At 43.1% G+C, this 22688-nt stretch overlaps 2 protein-coding genes across 5 annotated transcripts in view; one reads left to right on the top strand and one right to left on the bottom strand.

Moving 5' to 3' along the window:
- Positions 1-8411, bottom strand: part of PHACTR2 (phosphatase and actin regulator 2) — a 134211-nt gene extending 125800 nt beyond the window's left edge. For all 3 annotated transcript variants that reach the window (XM_021540414.2, XM_021540419.2, XM_077782151.1), the window contains exon 1: positions 8238-8411. In XM_021540414.2, the coding sequence (XP_021396089.2) occupies positions 8238-8382 (145 nt within the window). In that variant the 5' untranslated portion in view covers positions 8383-8411. The remainder of the gene's footprint in view (positions 1-8237) is intronic.
- Positions 8412-12186: 3775 nt separating this feature from the next.
- FUCA2 (alpha-L-fucosidase 2) lies at positions 12187-22189 on the top strand. 2 transcript variants are annotated; one of them, XM_021540410.2, is made up of 7 exons: positions 12187-12401; positions 14813-15000; positions 16387-16726; positions 17337-17547; positions 18930-19120; positions 20267-20375; positions 21701-22189. In XM_021540410.2, exons 1-7 carry the CDS (start codon positions 12202-12204, stop codon positions 21839-21841), a joined length of 1380 nt encoding a protein of 459 aa, XP_021396085.2. In that variant the 5' UTR covers positions 12187-12201; the 3' UTR covers positions 21842-22189. The 2 variants fall into 2 exon arrangements, with proteins under 2 accessions (XP_021396085.2, XP_021396086.2); XM_021540411.3 differs by lacking the exon at positions 12187-12401 and adding an exon at positions 12500-12739.
- The last annotated feature ends 499 nt before the right edge of the window (positions 22190-22688 follow it).

Genomic DNA, 22688 nt, shown 5'->3' with positions numbered 1-22688 from the left:
AGGGCAGGCTGTTCCTACCCTTTGGTAATTAGGACAGCTGCAACTCCTCAGGGTCGAGATTGCCTTCAGCACTATCTCTATTCTCTCACAATCCATCCTCCCACAAACACACACACTCTGGAGGGAGAGCTTTGCTCAACATGCTCTTTACAGTCCGGTCCTATGATGTATTCAAAATCCTTATTCTGTCAAGAAGGCATTTGAACCTTTTGATGTCCAATAATTTGTAAAGGAATCTGGCAGTGGTTAACCCTTGCCTTGGAATGGTGTACACATGATGGACAGGATCCCTTAGGGTAATCACATTTCTGTGGTAGGGAAATTCTGGCACTCCTCTGCTGCTTTAATTCTGCTTCCTGATCCTCAAACTAGAAGAAAAAACCTTACTTTGAAAATCTGTATCATGAGAAGTTACAGAAACCTCAGTTAATTTTTTGAAGTGACAATTTACCATTTTCAAATTTTTGTCAGATATTTCTCCTGAAAATTAAGAAATATGCCTGAAATCAGAATAATTTCTACAGAAAAAAAGAAAAAGTTGATTTTCACAAAACTTTTATTTTATCAGGAAAAAACTGTACTCAAAGAAACTTAGGCTAACTTAATAACTTTATTTAAAGTAAGGATGATGCCAGAGTTCACGTTTTCTGATCCTTGCCACTGTGCTGAGCTTTATCTTAGAAAGACTGTGAAGCACTTCTCCTTAATTCCTAATACTCAGCAACCCATCCTTTTAGAGCTTTTAGGAGATCTTTTACCCTTTCCCAATGAATTCTTAACACTGAAGGAATCTCTGCTTGGCCCGTACAAATTCTGACCTTTATCTCTCTGTGACAGAAAATAAACTTACTGTTTATTTACTTGATGTTATTAATTGCAGGCTATTGCATTATTATTTTATACACTTAATGTCATTAATTTGAGGTTCCTAGTCCCTTCACATATCAGTGCATTAGACACGGATAGGCTGGATACAACAACCTCACATGTACCTAACCAGACCTTGACAGAGGATCACCTAAAGTGATGTGTAGGCTATCAACACAATATAAACTACATTAACTGGAAGCTATGGAGAATGCAGAAATTAAGTTAGAGGGGAGTGAAAAACTGGGCATAAGGTGAAAGGAAGAAAGGAAGACAGACTCTTATTTCCAGTATAGTTTAGTTAGGAACAACCTGGTAAATGTGCCAAAACAGAGCTAATGACTGATGAATCCATCTAGGAGAAATAGTATGTGGTGCTGTGCAACTGGGCAAATTCCCCAAGTGGGAGCCACCACAATTTGTGTGTGAGGCTCAAACCATGCCTGAAGTCAAAGGGAAACAAAAAGCAACTGATTTTAATGGGAGTCCACTCTCTCTAAACAAATTTTCTCTGGATACTGTAAATTGTGCAAACGTTAGAAAATGTGGGCCAAGCTACAAAACATTTAATTCAAAATAACTGTTAAATGCTACATTGTCTGAAAAAATATATTAAATATATTATAATTATTTTGAATAGTTTTTAAATTGTTTCATCTCATGTGAAGTGTCACCATGCTGCCATCTGTGGTTGAAGGCTTCCTCTTCCACATTTCCCTCCCAGCCCCGCTCTGTTAGCTCCTGTATTTCTCTGAACAGAGCCAAGTGTGAGAAATGTGAAGGGCAATGCAGGATGTGTCAGAAGCATGTATGAATCATGAGAGAAATGGAAGAGGGTAGAAAAGTGTCTCATCAGCAAAGGATGCAGTGGTTGCAGCTGCCCTTTAGCTCCTCTGTGGAGCACTCTGTCCACCTGAGAGCGTGGCCGGCTTGTGAAGCACAGCGGCTTTGCAGCTTCAGGCTGCATTCAAGCAGAGCCAACACCTCTGAGCCCATTATACTAAATCCTTGATACTGATAAAATTTACTAATATTTCACTGTTTCAAAACTCAAAAATCATGACAACATCTAAGGCACAAACAGAATTTGTACAACACACCATCTTCAAAACCTCACGATGGGGAACAAGTTTTCTCAGCTCACCACCAAGGGAAGTGTTGACTGCCTACAAACTCTGCTTGCATTTCAGGAAGATCACACTGCTTTCCACATGAATAAAGAGCAAGGGTAACCCTTGTTGTGGTAGGGTTTAAGACTGACAATTTCGAAGATAAAGTGAGAAGTGAATGAACTCAGAACACTGAAGTCAGGATTTTCTATTTCCTTCTGGATATTTTTCCTTTTGTGCCACTCAGTTTGTACCTGAGGAAAACCAATTTCTGCATTTGTTAAAAGCAGCAACATGCTAGGTAAAATGCTAGGGGAAAAGGAAGAAAAATAAAAGATTAACACTAAAAATATGTTTGCTTTATGATAAAGCACATTCAATGAGAGTTAGTGAAAATTCAGAAACATAACTAGTACTGGTGTTATTGAAAGCTGAAATCTTACAGGATTTCTGGCACTGGAAATATTCTGATTTCAAAAAGCCTAAATAATTTTTTAAAAACATCTAAATTCTTCACAAACCTTTAAAAAACCTGCTAATTCTCCCCAACCTTTTGACCTTAAATTGGGCCTGCTTTTTTAGAAAACAATAGCAAAAAGAGAAGGACATACAGGAGTGGGGTGGGAAAGAAAGATAAACTATTTTTGCTAATGAAGGATTTGGCTAATGAAACATTTAGTTTTTACAACCAACACAAAAGCTTTTTTGGAAGAAGTTGCTTACATTCACTAAGAGAAGAAGAATAATTTTTCTTCAGCTATTCTTTGAATCAGTTTTCAGCCTTCATACTTGACATGTGGTCTGATATTAAGTGGTTACTTGCTAGGAGCCACAGAGCAGCAGGAAGTGCTAAATGCCAAAGGGCCTTGAGAAACTAAAACACACTCAGAAACAAACCACTGAGCAGATCTCACCATCAGCTACTGGTCTAGCTGCTGCAAAACATGTATTAAATACTCTGCTGCAGTTGTTTGGAGTTAAATTTCTACTTAGCCAACCATGAAGATTATCATCACATGTAATTATTTTTTTCAAGCCCAAGCCCAAGTCTGAATATATTATTGTAAAAGAAACTGTGCCATGTGTAAATGGCATGTAGAACACATGGTTTATATTTGTAAACCATGGTATTCCCAGGGTTTCCCCTTTCATGCTTAATCAGGCTGGGCTAATAAGAAGAACCTACTCCAGTAATTCTGCAAGAGTTGGTGGGGAATAATGTCTTTTAGTCCAGCATAAAACAAGCAGCTTCTTATTTTTGCATATTTTGGTATAAACTCATATTAGAAAAGGCTGACTGTATTCTGACACATGCTTCTTCTCTATATGCCCATCTAATTTATAAACTGACCTATTTATCAGGAAGAGTTGCACTTTGTCAGGGTATGCAGTACAAATGGTTCCTATTTTTTTCCTCAGCATTGTTCTGAAACTACAAGTTACATGTAAGGTTAACCAGAATGGGATTTAACATTACAAGATGATGGCCTAAATAGATGATTACAAAGTAGCTTCTTCAATTCTATAAGTATGAGTCAAATTGCATTTGGTTATGCTTGCTGCCTCTTCCTGATTGTTTAAATTTTAAAATTGATGCAAAAATATTAATGTGAACTTAGGACAGGATGCACTAACTCTTGGAAATGTCCTAGTCAGGATGAGTTGAGTTTCTAAATACCCCCAAATTATTATTTGTCTTAACTTCTACTATTGATTTCTACCAAAACTTGTCTGCCTTGGCCTTCTTGCAAAATTCTGTACTTCAATTTATGCTGTAAACAAGTCCTGCCTAATATGATGGAGAATCATGTTTTCTCATAACTCCCATATTTTCATAAAATGTCTTAAAATCAGCTGCTTTGTTTATCGTGTTCTCTCACAGCATGAATATTCTCCCTCATCAACCCTATCTTAGGACTGAAAAACAACCTTTTCCTAGCTCCCAGAGAGCTTGGTAGGGCTCTTTCTTTGTGTATATGGAAACTGGAATCTGTAGTTATTTGGGGAAATACAAGTCCAGAAGGAAATACAGGCACATGTTAACAGCTACCTATCTATCCACCCAAAATTGGCCTTTTTCCCTAGATTCCATGCTCCCAGACAATCAGGTAAATGACTAGAGCATATTCTGGGTTTTACCCTTTCTAGATTCTCATACCTTTGGCTGTCAAAAATGTGTCCTTTGCATCAACCAGAGAATTTTTTTTCAATAAAAAGAGAATCTGACATTTGTTAAGCTTGCAAAGTGGGGGATCTAATAATGAAAAACTTAAGTAAGTCAAAAATCATAAATTTTCTTCTCATATAGTATCAGCCATTTTGATGCTCTGATCACTACAAGAAAACTTACCCATTTCTTCACTTACTGGGGATTTTTAAGCAATGTTTTCACTCACTCTAATTTGGAGTCAGCAGCAGATGGCATCATAGATGCCATAGATCATTATCATTTTTAATAAATTAACCCACAAAAATACCCCAAATCGTCCTGGGATGTACAAGTTTTGAGACAGGACTGCCATTTACATTCAGGCTTTAATTTTCTTCTTTAACCCAACATCTGGGCTATAGCCTAAGATACTGATGAATTGCTGTCTGAATTCTTAGGTAGGTTTTTTTTGTCTGTCATCAGAAGAGCTCAAAGAACCCCATGAAAGAAACGGAAAGATGTGGGACAAGATCACCTCTCCACCTGAAAGGCGCATTTCTTACTAATGGAACAAATTATCTTGCTGCCAGAGAGTGAGACCTCAAGAGAAACTGCAACAATATGAAAGCATCAATCCCAGAGCAGAGAGATGGGTGGTTTTCTGACTTCTGATCTGAGCAGTAAAGTTCCCTTTTCACCAAGACGTACCTCACCACAGACCTCGCCACCTTCGGAACAAAGTGCAAGGGTGTACAATAAAACCCACAACACTAAAAAGAGAGCAAACTGGAAACTGTCTGCACGGACATGCAGATAAATGCAGATAAAGAGCAGGCACCGTAGCAGTGGAGATTGGTGCCTGAGGGCTGTCACAAAGAGAACCACTGCCACTGCTTTGCCATCAGATGTGATGTGAAACAGCACCTCTTCCACCCTGCAACCCAGGACCCACAGCTCGTGCTGAGAGCAACCTTCAGCCCCATAACCACCAAATCTAGGTTTTGGATGAGTTCTGGGAAATCATTTGAATAGGGTCTTTTTTTTTCCAATTGCAGTTCCGTCCCCATCTGTGTTGGACATATTAAGAAACTCGACTAACTTTATCCACCTTTAAGGTGGGTTTAAATCTAGTCACTAAACATGGAAGACTGTTTAAAGGTGCATAATTCAAGCAGCTTTCTGCAAGTGGCTCTGGTGTTGGCCTGAAATTTTAGAAGAGTATGTTTTTCTTCACTCATCTCCTTCAGATGTTCTGACAAACCAGCCAATTGTCAGCTGGGGCATACCACAACGTTGAAGTGATGCACAAGCTATGTCTGCCACAGAGGTTTGGAACTTTGCTAACATTACACTTTTTCTCTAAATCAAAATTCTTGATCATGCCACCCATGCTCGTGATGAGTATTACTTTATCCCTCCTAGGAGCTTACCACAAATAGAAAGGCCTGACAAAACAGTGGATGGAGGTGTAGCCAGAAAGGGAAATGAAGTCATCTTCTACCACTAGCACTAAAAGAAAAGGTCAGCTTTAAGAAGAAAATCCTGAAAATATATTGTCCTCACATACTGGATGGCAGCTAATGAAGTGAGATGCTGTGAAGTGATACCAGGAAGTTGCTTCTGTCAGTGTATAAAAACAGCAGAAGGAGTGGGGCTAAGAAAGCATAGACAGCATAAACATGGGGACCACCCGACCAGCCTCACAGCACTATCAAGATACATACAGTACTGACCTAGAATAATAAACAGATGCATTTTATGAACTACTGCCAAAGCTGCTTTTAAAAAAGCCATTATATTTCCCCTAGTTAGAAGAGTCTCTAAAAGTATTGCCTTTTAATAGATCCTGCATTGAGAATGGTGGATCAGGAGGTGGTAAAATAAATGACAGTGTGAACCTCTACAGGGGTACCAACCCATCACTGAAGGAGTATGAGGAGACAACATCTTCTCAGCACAACTCAAGTCACATTCTAGAAAATAGAAACAAACATGCAACAGAAGCTGACAACAGTTGCAAGTGACTCAGTCACAGAACAGGCATAAAGCAAGCATTTTGCAGGTTATTTAAAATGCAAATTGTTCTTCTATACACCCAGCTGTTGGAGTACAGGTAACATCTGATGTAAATGAGTCACCTACTTTAATCAAATGATATGGCTAGAGAAAAAGGTAGAAGCAAAAATAATGACTCATGTTTCTTCACATTTCTGTCCCCATTACAGCTGTTCTCCAGGTTAGTAGGGGAATGAAAAAGCAGGTTATTTTAATTGCACCTCAGTATAAAACCAATTCTCTTACTACCATATTAAAAATTAAACAGCTTTGCATCTTTAATGCATACTTTCCTTTTTGAAGACAGTTGTGTGGCCATATTTAAGTGTTTTTGTTGTGTCCAGTGCGCAACTGGAAAGAAAGATACAGGAAGCAGCAAGGAAGAAAATACACAATTAAAGAAAATATGACCAAAAAAAAAAAAAATAGAAAGAAAGCAACACTTGTTCCTTACTGGCAGGAAGCACATTCTCAAAATTAAAACAAAAAATCAAGTCAGGCAATAAGAATGCTAAAATATCATGTGTAAGAAACTACAAATAACAACATATCTTTGAAAACAGTCATTTTACCTCCACTAGATTTGCCCGTCTCTCATAATGAACGCAGCTCATTGTCAGTAGTCTTTGTACTTAAGCCACAAACCAACACATTGATATGGTCTACACTGATACGGTCTCAATCTTGTCAGCCTTTATGGCGATCCCTCTGTGGGGATCTCTCTGGATCCAGGGGTGTACTCATCCAGTCACAGGGCATTGCTCATGCAGCACTCTCCAGGCAATGCTGAAATACACCTTACACCTAAAAGTAGTCCTTTCTGAAGCACTAGAACCTCCTCCCTCCTCCCTATTCCAAATGTCCTTCACCATAACTTTTAAGCAGGCACAGAAAAAGGTAGACCAGAAAATCATACAGAAAATGGCAGAGAGTTGTTTTTGCTAGCGGCCTCTGGCCCCATAAGCTGAATCTACTTGCTCCTATGTGACTAAGCAAGTTTTCCCTCTCTCTTCATCAGGCAGGCATAGCTGTATACTTGATCTCCTCCAAGCAAATGTTCTGCTTCATCTTAAGATTCCCTAAGGAACAAACATAAGAGAACATTGTGGTCCATTGCAGGCCCAACCACACACTGCACTGTCCTGTGCTGCAGCAGATGAGGTCCCTCAGTGCACTCCGGAGCTTCCCTGGTGGTGTTTCATGGGTACCTCTGTGCAGCAGTGCGTGAGCGCATCCAAAATACCAGCATCGCTGGGTGTGTGTGCCTACAGACTTCTTCTAATCAACAGAGCAGGGCTGATTTGCAACTGGGCAAGCACACATTTTCAAAATGTGCTCAAGCCCTATGGAGACCAGAATTTCATTTTCCTTAGTGCCCTACCTCAGGAAACAGACTGAGTAAAGCACAGCCCAGCCACTCTGGCAACTTTCAAGTCTCTGCACTGTAAACTAGGACCCTTACTTCCTCTCATTTTATACAGCAAAGCTTCTCCAAATCCTGCAGGAAGCCTACTCTGTCCCAAAGGGCCAGCTTCCACCCCCAGTCATCCAGTGTGCACTTACAGGGATTGACTCCTGAGGGAAGATGGTGAGATTCTGACTTACACATTGGCTTTTCTCACTTATTAAAATCCCAAAGCAGATACAAGGGAACGAGATAAAATTCTGACACGAAGTTGAAACGTAATGTGTGAAGCAGCAAAATGAGGGGTTTTGATGTCCTTTCAATACACCCTGAAGTTTTCCTGGCAATTTTCTGCCCTTGCAGTCAGAGATGCTTTGGCAAATGGGTGTGCAGCCACAATGCTACCAGGATTCATTCATACATTTGTGTGAACATGGGTATAAAAAACCTGGAACTCTCCAAACATCTTATCAAGGAGAAGATCAAGCACCACGTACCCCAGAAATCCACACCGCTGGCCACCGAGAGAAGACAAGTCCTACGTCTGGGAGAGCAGAACGGGCTATCGGCGAGGATGTCTTTCCCCAAATCCCCAAATTCAGCTCGGCTCTGAGGTCTCGGACACAAGGACCCTTCCCTCCCTCCCCCTTACCTGAGCCGCCCACGTTGGACCGCAGCAGGCAGGTCCTGCGGGAGAAGGAGAAGGAGGAGATGTCGCTTTGGGAGCGGCCGCGGGGACCGGGCAAGGACCAGACGGGCAGCGGTGCTGTCCCGCTGCTCCCTGGCCTTTCAGCCATCGTCGACGGGCAGCCGAGAACGGCAGGGAGGAGAGAAGAGGAGGGAGAGAGGCGGCGAGGGAGGGGACAGGGAAAGTTTGCAGAGGAAGAGCCGCCCCTCTCCTCCGACCGCCCCGCCGGGACGCCGGCGGCGATTTTGGGTCTCTGTGAACATAAATTTTGTGTTTGAACAGGAGCAAAGCAAAGTGGGTTTGCGGGTTGGGCGCGCGGATGCACCCATCCCTCAGGGTGTCTTCATGCTCCCGCCATTGCCATCTCTCGGGGGAAAAAAAGGGGAAAAAAAGGATAAGAGAATCAGTTAAAAAGAGCCGAGTAACCCACACCGCTACTTCTGTTTTGTGTAACAGGGTGCCCTCTCCCCCGCAAAGCCGGAAGGTTGCACAAGGCACAGCATCCCTGCAGAAGAGCTGCGAGAGAGACGAGTCAAATATCCTCCCCACCCCGTCACCTCCCTCCCCATCTTTCTTAAGGATTGGGTTGCATGTAGGAGACTTAACTAACTTCGGCAGGAAGGTGCTGCCTTTCACATCGGTCACACAGACCTAGGCAGAAGCAAAATCAAGCTTCATGGTTTCGTTTCCTGGTGTTTTACAGAAACCCTTTTACAACAAAATGCACCTTTAAAGGGAAATGTTATGTTCACACTGCTTCTTACAGGCAAGTCATCACATACTGCTTTGAATGAAATCCTCGCTGCCGTGCAGCCACAATGAAAACACAGAAAAGACTGCAGCCTATATTTTTAATGCGTCCAGAGTTGCATAGTTATTCTATGTGAAAGTTGCATTCAAGCTACATTTTAACAACTACGACTCTTCAGGTCTGATTCAAAACCTATCGAGTCTGAAAGCTGTCCACGTGAAATTTGCCCACGTGAAATTCAGTTTCTGGTTTCTGTTTCCACCCAAGTCTTCATCTCAACGCCGAGCCCGTGCAGCTCCTCAGGCGTAGGGGTTTTGTGATCTTCCCAGCAGTCACTCTCCTCATTTGTCGAAGCAATTGATCCAGCACAGGAGTCTCGTATGTCAGCCATTAGTCAGGTCGAAAGGTCTTTTCTGCTCAGTTTCCCTCAGGGGATTGCCTTCATTGTTTCCTCTCCTCCTTCCCTCTGCTGACAGACCAGCCTTCCCCAGCCACAGAGCTTTCCCAGCGGGACTGTGAGAGGGAGAGGCACGGGCTTCTCGCAGGATACGGCAGTGAGCTCCATCCAGCCCCTCTCACGGGGCCCGGAGGCTCCATGCTCACACAGGCAGGAACGCTGTACCCACGCTTAGAGAGCTTTTTGCAGCTGCGCACACCAGTCCTGTGTTATTTACAAAATCTGACGATGTGCTATTTTTATTATTTACCCTTTGCAGCTTGCATCATTACAAATGTGAGAGTACAAAAAGGACCATTTTCCCCAACAGGGATTTCAGTACCTGGGCACGAATGGGCTGGTGACATCTTCTGGACCTGTTTATACTTTAATCAGAAGTGTACTCATCACTGCTGTTTACTGAAATGTTTGTCACTTTTCTTTTCCCTTCCTTTTTTCCTTTTCTTTTTCTTTTCCTTTTTATTTTCTTTCTTTCTTTCTTTCTTTCTTTCTTTCTTTCTTTCTTTCTTTCTTTCTTTCTTTCTTTCTTTCTTTCTTTCTTCTTTCTTTCTTTTCTTTCCTTTCTTTCTTTCTTTCTTTCTTTCTTTCTTTCTTTCTTTCTTTCTTTCTTTCTTTCTTTCTTTCTTTCTTTCTTTCTTTCTTTCTTTCTTTCTTTCTTTCTTTCTTTCAAGAGGTGTGATCAAGTTCATTATTGAAATACACAGTCCCTGCTCCAAACCTCACCAAAGTTTATGGCAGGTCAGCGAGCTTTGGGTCAGACCCTGACTTTTTTTAACATCATTTTTTCTTCCAAACATTTTGAGCTACAGAGCAATTGTACCTTTGTCGTGCTGTACAGAATGTATGCTTCAAAATTCCCACATTAAGGAGCTGCTTCCGTGTCTGCAATTCTTTGGTGCAATCAAAAAGGAAAACATGAGGAAATTGAAAGATAAACTAGAAAGGATCTCATACAAGAGGTCAAAGGCATCTAAAGGTTTCCTTTGAGAAGCAAAGTGACACCTAAAGGGGTGAAGGAAAAAAAGACATAAAGTAGGTCAACAGTGAATGTAAAAGAGATATGAAGAGGCTCCTGTTGTAATATCAAAGTGCTTTGGTAAATCAGAGTAACGTGAACAGTCACAAAGAATAATGTGCTGGATACTACAATGGTTTTTATTTCCCTGTAACTTATATTAATCAAGGTATATAAATTAAAATATTACAAAATCATGTACATCTTGTTTTCACAGCCCTTTAAATATTTTTGAATTACATGTAACAGTTGTGGTTAATGGCTCTGGAAACTGAAGCTCTATTTCCATAAAACAGCAGTATACACCCTTCCCAGTTGGAGAGATATTAAATTCAGTTGCCTGGTCATTCATTTGCTGCTGTTCTGATGAGATTGCCAAAGAAATCTCCGTTTGTGGTGCTGATTATGAAAAGTTAGTATTTGCTCATTAAACCAAATAATTTCACAAAGTCTGTCCCATGGCAGCTGGGGGCTGAAGTAAAAACACAAAATTCGGGCATCAGGAAAGACTGGGGAAGCACCAGCTCGGGCAACAAATTGCTGGAAGATGTATCTTTTAAACTATGTGCCTGCCACCCGTGAGCCGCAGCACAAACGCCAAGTGTCATCTAGGGAATTGAGGAAGTTTGGCACAGGCCATTCTAATGATCGAAGGGAGAAATGCTTCTTTGACAGGCCACCTCTCTGCCCGGGAAGCCTCCACATACAAGTCGGCTGGAAGAAGATGCAGAGCGATGTTACACCCTGTCCTTGGCAGGACGAGTGAAGCTGAGCCTTTGGTGGGAAGCAGGGGGGCAGGACAAAGCCAGCAGGCTGCCGAGGCTCCTGTGGGGCGGCGCGGCTGCAGACCCAAGGCTCGGACGCGGGTCTGGCTGGAGATCCAAGCTCGGACGCGGGTCCGGCTATAGATCCAAGCTCGGACGCGGGTCCGGCTGTAGACCCAAGCTCGGACGCGGGTCCAGCTATAGATCCAAGCTCGGACGCGGGTCCGGCTGTAGACCCAAGCTCGGACCCAGGTCCGGCTGTAGATCCAAGCTCGGTCCCGGTCCGGCTGCAGATCCAGGCTCGGCCCCGGTCCGGCTGCAGATCCAGGCTCAGACGCGGGTCCGGCTGCAGATCCAGGCTCGGCCCCGGTCCGGCTGCAGATCCAGGCTCGGCCCCGGTCCGGCTGCAGATCCAGGCTCGGCCCCGGTCCGGCTGCAGACCCAGGCTCGGCCCCGGTCCGGCTGCAGACCCAAGCTCGGCCCCGGTCCGGCTGCAGATCCAGGCTCGGCCCCGGTCCGGCTGCAGATCCAGGCTCGGCCCCGGTCCGGCTGCAGATCCAGGCTCGGCCCCGGTCCGGCTGCAGACGTGCTCAGGCCGCTCTCGGCCGAGGCTGACGGGCGGCCGGGGCAGGAGCTGGCGGGGCCCGGGGCGGGGGAAAGCACGGCAGGATAGCCGAGGCATCAGCCAGTGACTTCAATTTCTTAAAATCCTTAAAATCCAGGGGGCAGCTTGTGGTCGAGCAACCAGATGGAGCGGCTCCGGTGGGGAACAGCCGCGGGGCGGCGGGCGGGGCGGGGGAGGAGCGAAGGGGCAGCGGTGCCGGCCGGGCGCCGCGGGGCCCGCCCTGCCCTTGCCCCGCTTCTCTTCCCTTCCTTTCCGCGGCCCGGCCCAGCCCAGCCCGGCTGGGCCGAGCGGCGCTGCGAGCTCCGGCCCCGCCGCCATGTCGGGCCCGCTGGGGCTGCCGCTGCTGCTGGGGCTGCTGGGGCTGCCCGGGCTGCCGCAGGCCCGGCCCCGCTACGAGCCCGCCTGGGGCTCGCTGGACGCCCGGCCGCTGCCCGCCTGGTTTGACGAGGCGAAGTTCGGCGTGTTCATCCACTGGGGCGTGTTCTCGGTGCCCAGCTTCGGCAGCGAGTGGTTCTGGTGAGCGGCAGCCCGAGCCGGGCCGTGGCCGCGCCCCAGGCTGTGCCGGGAGCAGCTGGGGGCAGGCGGGGCGGTGTGGGTGTGCTGTCCCCGCACTGCGGCGGCGTGGGCTGGAGCCCCTCTGCAGGCTGGCCGTGCAGCTCAGCTGGGTGCGGGAGCTCTGCCGCCACCCGAGGCCACGGACTCCATGGCGCAGTTTGCGGAGGAGGTGGAGCTTCTGGTGTGTCTGGGCACCTGTCTGCCCAGCCCCACACCTCCCGAGTACCGCGGCTGAAGTGACTAAACTAAGCAGAGAGCTGGGAGTGCTGAGAGAAGGGCCTGGCAGCACAGCAGTACTGGTGAGAGGTGGTTGGTGGAGTGGCCGAAAGAGACCTCTCCAGGACCACCATGAAGGGATGGGTGAAGGGGGTCTCCCTTGTGGGAACAGGCGTTTGGGATCTCCCAGCCTCTGGAGCAGCCTTGTACACCCGCTGGAGCACTGCGGGGAGCACAGGAGCCCATCGCTACCCTTGCTTGGCAAGCAGCCTTGCTGTTTTCTTGTGCACATTTTGTACTGCTGATGGTTTTCTTCTCTTTTTTTACTGTTATTGCTATTATTCATGAGTGCTTTGCCCTAAAGAGAACCTAAAGCTCTGATCCTTCAGATAATTTCAGTTACAGGCTTAATGAAATCTTTGTTCTGTAGTGTTCACTGGTACAGGCCCTTTGGCTGTAAGCATGTTTCTGCTGTCACCTTTCCATGCTCTACCAAGAACTTCCTGTGAGATTTCAAGTGAGACACATTATTATTTACAATATGAAGATGAGGGTAGCTTTGTGGCAGAGCTATGGTGAACCTTAATTACAATACTTGCAAAACAAGCTAACATGTATCTAATCAAACCAATGTTTTCTGACACGTCTCTCTTCAGAATTAAGGTCAAGCATTTCAGCAGGTTTTTAATGCAGACTATATATACTAACAAATTACTTTTAGAGGGGTGGGACAGAACTAGGTTGGGTTCAAGCCTCGCTCAGAGTGCTGTACTCTGATAGTGGTTACAGACTCAGGATCAAGCATTTGGTTTTTGACCCCAAAACTCTAATTTCTTATTACATTCCTGTGTTCTCCTGTCGCTTGGCAGGTGTGGGTCTAGAGCTGCTTCAGGGCCTTCTGACAGCTTGTGCAGTCAGATGAGGTCCCGTGTTAGCAGCTTCAAATGGAAGGTCATAAACTGTTATCACCCATCCTGTGTGCCTTCCCGCAGAGCTCCACAGCCTGTAAGAATGTTTCTAGAATGTAATCATGTCAGCATGGAAGTGTTCATGTTAGCAAACCATGTGACTATGCAAGGTTTTGAGAAGCAAGGTTGTTACTTTTTAATTTAAGAAATATTCTTTGGAATCAGAGGGTTTTTTTGTTTTTAAAAATATTTTTGTTTTGCCTTATTGTTATCTCCTCTGCCCCAGTTCTTTCAATAAGGAAAACTGTCTCAGCCTCTTTCTTCTAAGTTTTTTTTCCCCTATTGGCTGCCAGAGATTTTGTTGGTTTATGCTGAAGGGCTTTTGGGAAGGTTGCAACAATATTCACACTATGGTCTTAGAAAACTGAGATCAGAGTCCAGCTCAGGACAAGAGAGAGAAATTAATTTCAAACATTTAAATTCTGGCCTGTTTTATTCCTTCACTTACCATCTATTTTCATATAAGTCTAAATTTGACAAGAGGATTTTTGTTGCTTGGTTTCATTCATAGAAAGGTGACAGAGGTGCATTTGTGAGTGTGTGGTGTTCTTGCACGGGTAGGTTTTGTTTGGAGGACGTGCCTTCTTCTAGCAGGGTGTCTTTGCTTGCAAGCCTCAGGTGTGCAGAGTCTGCAGTGACCTGGTCACAGCTCTCTCTGGCCCTGGGGCTGGGCTCCTTGGGTCACTCAGCTGCAATTGTGTAGAGGGCTTGGGACTGTCAGAGAGGTAAAGCTGATGATCCCCATATTTGTGGGTGGCAGAGCAGAGATGCCTGATGGCTGAGGTGTGAGACCTGTGGAGGTAAGGCATGCAAGTCTAGGAAAAATGCATTTCTCATGCCACCTGAGCTGCTTACACAGACTGTCTGTGGTCTCTAGTACAGTTTTGAGATTTGGGTATTGACCAAGATTGTAATTTTTTCATTCTCAAAGTATAGCTGCTTTTTTCATTGCTTCAGATGAAATTCTGAGACTTTTCCAAAGTGGAATGCAAATATGTAGAACATGCGACAGATAAGACAGAAAAAAGGAAATCTTTGCTAATCAACACTCTTCTGGAGAAATTTTGTCTTATTGCCAGTGTCATGTACCTCCAATGCCTCTTCCTCTGTGTTAAACAGGAGCTGATAATTTAAATTCTCTTTTATCTAAAAATACATCAGCAGACATACTTTGTCCCTGTTTTGTAGGTGGTACTGGCAGAAGGAAAAGAGAGAGCCCTATGTGAAATTTATGGACACAAATTACCCACCTGGCTTCAGCTATGAAGATTTTGGTCCTCTGTTTACAGCAGAATTCTTTGATCCCAACCAATGGGCAGATATTCTGAAGGCTTCAGGAGCAAAATATGTTGTCTTAACTTCAAAACATCATGAGGGTAAGAGGAAGCTTTGTGAATGTTAGTAATTGCTGCATTTCTGTCAACAGATGAAAAAAGCATGTCACTTTTCTAGCTTCTAAGAGACACAGCGGAAAGCAGGCAGGCTTACCTGCCCCACCATGGCCAAAGAGGAAACAAAAACCACCCAAGAAATGTACAGGTGTTTTACTGACTCTCATACAAAAGCTGTGGCCATGAAGTTTGCATAGGAGAAGCAATATTGTGCCACTGTTCTCTTGCCATAGGTAAAACAGCCTAAAGTGGTGGTGGCAGCTGAGCTTCCTGCAAATGGCCATAGTTTATTTTTTATTTCTGTGCAATTTATTGCTGAAGAAACTATAAAAGTGAATTCTGCACTGTTTTAACATTTGGAGAACGGCTGTTCTCCAAACTCCCTTGCTTTCTCCAAGGCTGGCAACTTGTGATGTGTCAATTTTAATCTCAGCTCTGATGACAAACATAATTCTTGATCTTGAATTTCACTTGCGGTGAAATTCCCAATGACTTCAAAAGAACCAGGATTCATTTAGTCTGTCCAATAACCTTCTGCATGATTTTTTAGGTTGTTTAGTCCATACAATCGCATGCATCCAGTTCACGGAAATAGCACAAGATTTATTAGACAGTGAGTATAAATGGGTTAGAAGGTGAGAGTGGAGGTCCTCTGGCAGTCTGAGTCTGCAGTGCAGAGTATTTATAAGTGGTTGTGCTGGACTGATGGATGTCTGAAAGGTCAAATCTCTCCTGATATTTAATCTTGATGTTTTAACAGCTGTTTCAGGAGTTTTTGCCCTCTCCTTATACATATATACAGTAGCCGATTGAGCTGTTATAAATATCAAGGCAAACAAAAAGTGAACATTTGCATACAATGGAAACAGAAAAGAGGAGAACAGTCTTTGAATGCAAATTATAGCTTGGGCTTTCTGCAGCTGAGAAACAATTCTATCTTCCACTTGCAGATTGTGTATTTACAGTTCACATTTGATGTAGATGCCTCAAAAGCTGCTGTATTTTTGGTTAATTTCAGAGTCATAGAGTTAGAGAATGCCTTGTGTTGGAAGGGGCCTTAAAAGTCATCTAGTTAATTTAATTGGCACATATGAATAGAGTGAATAATTAAAGAGAAGGAATAATTATCCTAAGCAGTACAAAACTGGAAAATATAAATGTATGTGTATGTATAAAAAAATACATTTCTGATATTAAAACTACTACCATTCTGCATAAACGGGTTATAGGCACACTTTATACCATGACAACAATATTATTACATATATAATTTTAGTTATTTTAAACAACACTTCCAACCACTTTCCAGAAAGAAGAGCTATAATGTCCTCTCTTCTTTTCTTTCTTATCCTTTGATTTTTCTCTTTTTAGGCTTTACTTTGTGGGGATCCAAATATTCTTGGAACTGGAATGCTGTTGATGTGGGACCAAAGCGAGATCTTGTTGCTGAATTAGCAACATCTGTTAGAAACAGGACTGACTTGCATTTTGGGTTATACCATTCCCTGTTTGAATGGTTCAATCCTCTCTTCCTTGAGGATGCCACCAATGCCTTTAACACAAGCAAGTTTCCAACCAGCAAATCGTTACCAGAACTCTATGAAATTGTGACCAAGTACCAGCCAGAAATAATTTGGTCTGATGGGGATGGAAATGCTCCAGATACTTACTGGAACAGCACTGGTTTCTTGGCTTGGCTGTATAATGACAGGTACATAATGATGCTGGTTTAGCTTCTTATCTGAAATTCTGCTCTCTGTCTAGTTTGTTTCATTTTCTGTTTGTTTTGTGGAACCTGCTACTTCTACTTAAGGGGACTTATTAATTCTCCTGAAATACAGAATCCAGATCTTTCCTAGAACTATGAAAACTGGCTTTAGAAAAAGACTGTTTGGTACTTTTTAAACACATTTGCAAATTAATAATTTAAGATGGTATTGGCTATTCTGCTTAATCATAGTCTTCCCTAAGGATTTGCTGTTGCACAGAAACACAGGATAGCAGGACAATTTGAGAATATGGATACATTGTTGTCATCACAGACTGAACATCTGGTAGTGGATAAGAAGTGCAGAGTGATTTCTGGCAGAGGTCCTGTAAAAGTCTGGGGCTGATTTCCCTAAGAAATTCTGGTCTGGACCTTTTATTAGCAAAGCATGAGAATAGAATTCCTGGCATTGCACTTAATCTTATTGTAATAAATTAATAGTACAGAAATAATCCAAAATGTTAGTTCCTGGGAGGGATGTGTGTGGGAAGGGATTACTCTGGCTGTGACCGCGTTTTATAGAATAGAAGTAATAAAGCTCCTCTGTTCCCAGCCCGGTCCGGGACACAGTAGTGACCAATGACCGCTGGGGAGCTGGCAGTATCTGTGCCCATGGCGGCTTCTACACGTGCAGTGACCGCTACAACCCCGGGCACCTCCTGCCCCACAAGTGGGAGAACTGCATGACCATCGACCGCAGCTCCTGGGGCTACCGCAGGGACGCGCGGCTCCGGGACTACCTCCCCATCGAGGACTTGGTGAAGGTACCGTGGGCCACGGGAGCTGCTGCCACTCCCCATTCTCTCTTCTGGCTGTTATATTGTGCTGTTTAACTGTTTGGTTATGTATCTATTTTTATGCTGTTTGGTTATGTATCTATTTTTATGAATAAGATGATTTTAATTCAATAGTGAATCCATGAAATAATAAATAATTTTGTTAATTTCCAGCCTTAATCCTGACAGGATGGAAAATCCATGTACTTCTTAATCTTTCTCTTCAGTTGTTTCTGTAGAATGAATTTCTAGTAAAAATTTGGTCAGTTTCTTAGAAGCCGTTTTCCCTGTGAGTAACCGGCCACGGACTGATCTCGACCATCTTATAATATAATTACCTTTTTTTCTAAGTTTCTCTGGTAACTGCATATGCAAGATGATGAGAAGCAAACAGTTGCAGTTTCTTAGCTCCTGTTTAGGAACTCCTGCTGCAAGGCTACATCTGTTCCCCTTTACAGACAAACACAGTTTATGACTCGGCAGTAGTTTTACTTTGTAGTGAGAAACTTTCCCTACAGACAGGTAAACACTACCAGAAGCAGACAGCTGGTGTTGTTAGAACATTGATTCCCTTACTAGACTGAGGTATTAAAAAAGATTTGAAGCTTAGGAAACCGGAATGAAAGGAAGACTGATCAGTCTTTTAGAATAATGTACTTAATTGCAAAATTCAGCTAGTGAGGGAAAGATAGTAACTGTTGCTTAATATTTGTTATTTCTAGTACTATCCTCACAAAAGACAATTTGAAATTGAAGTAACCTCTTTTCAGAGGCAGAAGGTTTGAATTAATCCAGCAGCATGTCTGCAGCTGTTTCTCACACTTACGCATCTCAATCTGTGATATCTGGAGGGCAGTGTGGATGTGAACATAAATTTTATAAGCTTTGTAGGAGGCTTCCTTGTGTTTTACAGATGTTTCTGTAAAATAGGAAAATCATCAAGCAGGAGGAAGGAGGAAGTTACTTTTCTAAGATTCAATAAAGGTGAAGTAGCAAATATTTTCCTTATTCTACTCTGGTGCAGAGAAATCATCTGTCCTATTGGTAAAACCCTCAGTACATTCTTGCAGAAGTTGAAATGATAAAAGAGTTGTGGAGTCTGATTTTAATGTAGATTCAGGCAGACAGACTGGTGCAAGAAGGTATTTGTGTCTCTCTTTGGATGTAAAAATTGACAGCAGAGCTTTGTTTTATGGGAGATTGAATTTTGTATTAACTTCAGGGATGAACCTCAAAGTCTTAGCATACAGCAGCAGCATAACTCATTTGGTTCATCATTCTGAAGGAGTACAGCAGACTTTAGAAAGTACTTTAGATATGTGATTTCATTACTCATAACTGTATGCTCTGTGTGTTTAAAAACACTTCAGCAACTTGTAGAAACAGTGTCTTGTGGAGGAAATCTCCTGATGAACATTGGGCCCACCCACGATGGTCGCATCGCTGTTGTGTTTGAGGAGCGCCTGAGGCAGGTGGGCTCATGGCTGAAGGTCAATGGAGAGGCCATCTATGGAACGAAACCATGGAGAGCACAGAACGACACAGTCACACCTGGAGTCTGGTAAGTCTACTGAACCAAAATGCAGGCTTTGGAAAGCAGCACCAATGTTATGCGAAGCTTTGAAATCCCTAATGACTTGATACTAGAGAAATCACCATCTTGGTTTGTCTGTGGTGAAGGAATTAATGCCTTTGTTAGTGTAAGTAACTGCATCTAAAATGTATATAAAGCTGTAGGTAGAGACTAGTTTTGGGATTATACTGAGGCTGAAAGGAAAGCTGAAAGCATTTCCTTGGTCATCTTTTACTTCTTGGTGTAGGCTAATCTGTTAGGTAATTCTATTTGCTTCTAGTGGGCAACAGAAATTAAAAAAAAAATCTGGAAATACAAGATTGCTATTAAGTGTTTATCTGAACAAAGGAATACTCAATGTCACGTGATGTTTAGAAATAAAATGGGAAGATAACAGCAATTATTTGATTGCTAAATACAGTCAGTCTCTGCCCTCCCCTCTGCCACTGTTACTTGTAGCACCTTCATGATCAATCAGGGTTTTGGTTTTGACCCTCTTATCTCAGTGGGTGTTTTTACTCCCATTCCTAGTAAGATTTGACCATCTGGCCTGGAGATGCTGGACTGTTGACTGCTTAGTAAAATCCCTTTCAAGAGCAATAAAAATTGTAACTAAATAGGAAGGAGGGAGGAATGTTTCAGGGGTATACCACAAGATTTCCATTGGCATAGTGATGAAAATAGTATTTTTAAAAACTAGCTATGCAAGGTGGAAGCTCTGTCACTCATACTATTTTAAAATTCTTTTAGTCTGCATGTTAGTGTATAGATGGGAGTTACCATGTCTTTCTGAAGAAAACCTACAGTTATCTGTTAATGATTCTCCATCCTGCAAGTATCACCTTCCTATATGGCTGAGTTGATACAGTGTACTAAAGTTACAAGTGTTTACCTCTGAATTCAGTTCTTTAATAGTTTTCATTACCTCTAGTTTGTTGAAACAAATTTGCAAGGAACAGCACATTATTAAAGGGCATAATTTATCTGACCAGGTGGTTATGTGTGTGAAAATGTAATTAATCCTGAATTTTCTAATCAATTTTTCCAGTCTTGAAAGCACTCTTATGTATCTATCACTTCTAAAGATTTACAAGGAAAAGCTGACATGCCTTTTTGGTCCCCATTTCCAACCAGGTACACGTTCAGCCCTAAAGAAGGGAAAGTCAGTGCTATCTTCCTTAACTGGCCAGTATCTGGGATTCTGGAACTTGGTGAGCCACGGGCTAAGCTTGGAGAAACACAGGTAAAATAAGAGTGCATGCACACACCCTCCCCTCCCCTCCTTCCAGGATGTGTCATGTTCCATCTTGTTTATTTAAGTTTCTGGCATCTTTGGGAATGCATAGCTGTTAGGACTTTGGAAGTGACCCAGCAAAATGTTTGTTTTCTTTCTGGGACCTCCTTGTCATAGTCCTCTCAGTGGCATGTTTCTTATCCAGCAAAGTTAGACTGAGATGTTGCTGGGATATGTTTTAGCTTGCAAACTGGGAATCACAAAGAGGCCAAGGAACAGGGGAAAAAACTGCACCATCCCTCCTGTTTCCTGTGTAGACTCCCAACTCAGCATGACTTTTCTTTAGAAGTAGCCATCGTCATGACTTTGGTGATACCAGAGTTGCTGTAGTGGTGCAGTTGTTTGAAGTCAAAGCCTTGCAAGAAAGGGACGTAACACAGTGGTTTTTGTTGCCAGGGAGGCTGAAGAGCAATCAGTGTTACCCTAGATGTGCATCTTATACCAAGTGGAGGTCAGAAGTTGAGGATAGTGATGCCACACCTACACTTGCAAGTAGCAAGTAACCCAATGGAAGCAGACTCTGTGCATTTAAGGGGGGATTCACTTTGGCTTAGTTCTGCTCTCATGCATGTCCATTAGCTGCTGAAATGCATTTAGGAGTGTTTCTGGACTGCCCCTTCTGGTCTAGTTCCACATGAAAGTAGTCTGACTGGTGCCAAGACAGCTCCATGACATGGGAGAAGGAGCAATTTCAGAAGTGATGGACATGCCTCAGGAATTTTTGGGGGATAGCTAGACTCTATGTGTGCTAGAAAGTACTGTTTCTCAGCAGCAGAAACTGGTCTGCAGCCGCTCCAACAGGTCACCAGCTGGTGTGACAACATCAACCTATTTGTGGTTTTTAGTTCTTCAGATCAGCTTTCGCTGAGATACCTGGCTGCCCTCTGCAAGAAACAGTCATGCTCATTCAAGACTACAAGTTTCATTGTGGGAAGCAGGCAGTTTGGAAACATGGGATGCAAAGCTCTGTACTGTGGCTGCTAGATCTCTGCTTAGACCTAAATCCTACTCCAAATGCTTACAAAAGGTGTATATTCACTTTCTACAGCCCCAAGTCCTTCTCAAGACCCAACATGAGTAGCTTTTTTACGTGCATATCTACTTGCAAATGTTTCCCCATTGCCTTTAATTATCACTCATTTGGCTAGTAAGTGGCATTTTTAGGACACTTGGTGAGTAAGGTAGCTATGGATCAATAATTACTTTGTCAATATTGCACTTATATGTACTTCAAAAAGGTGCTGTTCTAATTATAGTGTGTGTTTCTATTTCAGGTGAAGCTGGCTGGATACAGGGAACTGCTGAAATGGGTTGCCCTGGGAGAAAAGGGAATGGTTATTGCTCTACCTCAATTGACTCCTCAGCAAATGCCATGTCAGTGGGGCTGGACCTTACAACTGACGGACGTAGACTGAGCCATACTCTGGCTAGCAGGGAGTGCTGATGTTTTTTGCTCTTTCTTATCACTGGTTTTAAACTTGTTTGACTGAGAAAACCAATCAATTCACTTTTTCTATGAGTGGTGGGCTGTTATTAAAGGATGGAATGGAACAAACCTCACGAAGTCTAGCACTAGATAATTGATCCTCTGCACACAGTTTGTTTATCTGAACTTGTGTGAAATACTGAGCAGCTACCTTGACCTCTACACTTGGTTTAGTCAGTTTCTGGCCAAGTTATGTGAAGAATGAGGTGGGGGGGAACAGGCACTAGACTTTCAGAGACAAAAGAAAGAATAAAGCTCAAGCCAGTGTTCAAATGCATGTAAGTCAGTTGTACACCCTCTTTAATGCAAGAAATTTACCTTCCACAAAACTGCACAGTAAAAATGGACAGTTTTAGAGAAAAGAATATACTTTTTCCAGGTGTGTTTAACTAGTGGTAGCTGGCAATTTCATCTGAATAGCGTAATGTCTGCAAGAACAGGCCTGTAAAGGTTAGGAATTAATCATAAATGCATACAGGCAGTGCATATGTACATCCTAATTTCTCATCATGGAAGTCATTGATTTTACATGTTCCTATTCTTGAGTAACTCCATCCATTATTGGGACACAGGTAAACTGGGAGAGGGTTAGGTTTTTATATTTTGTATAATTTTACATGGGTAAAACTTGCCTCTTGTTTACAGCCTTTGTTTATATACAGTTACCAGGGTGCCTTCTGTGGACTATTGAACAAAACATATACTTCAGTGACTAACTCTTGAAAAAGAGAAATAATCAGGAGTTGCTAGGGATCTTCAGCTTTGGCAGAGACAAC

This window comes from Lonchura striata, chromosome 3 (genome assembly GCF_046129695.1).
Source record: "Lonchura striata isolate bLonStr1 chromosome 3, bLonStr1.mat, whole genome shotgun sequence".
Classification (NCBI taxonomy): domain Eukaryota; kingdom Metazoa; phylum Chordata; class Aves; order Passeriformes; family Estrildidae; genus Lonchura; species Lonchura striata.
This window is presented reverse-complemented; position numbering and strand designations above follow the sequence as displayed.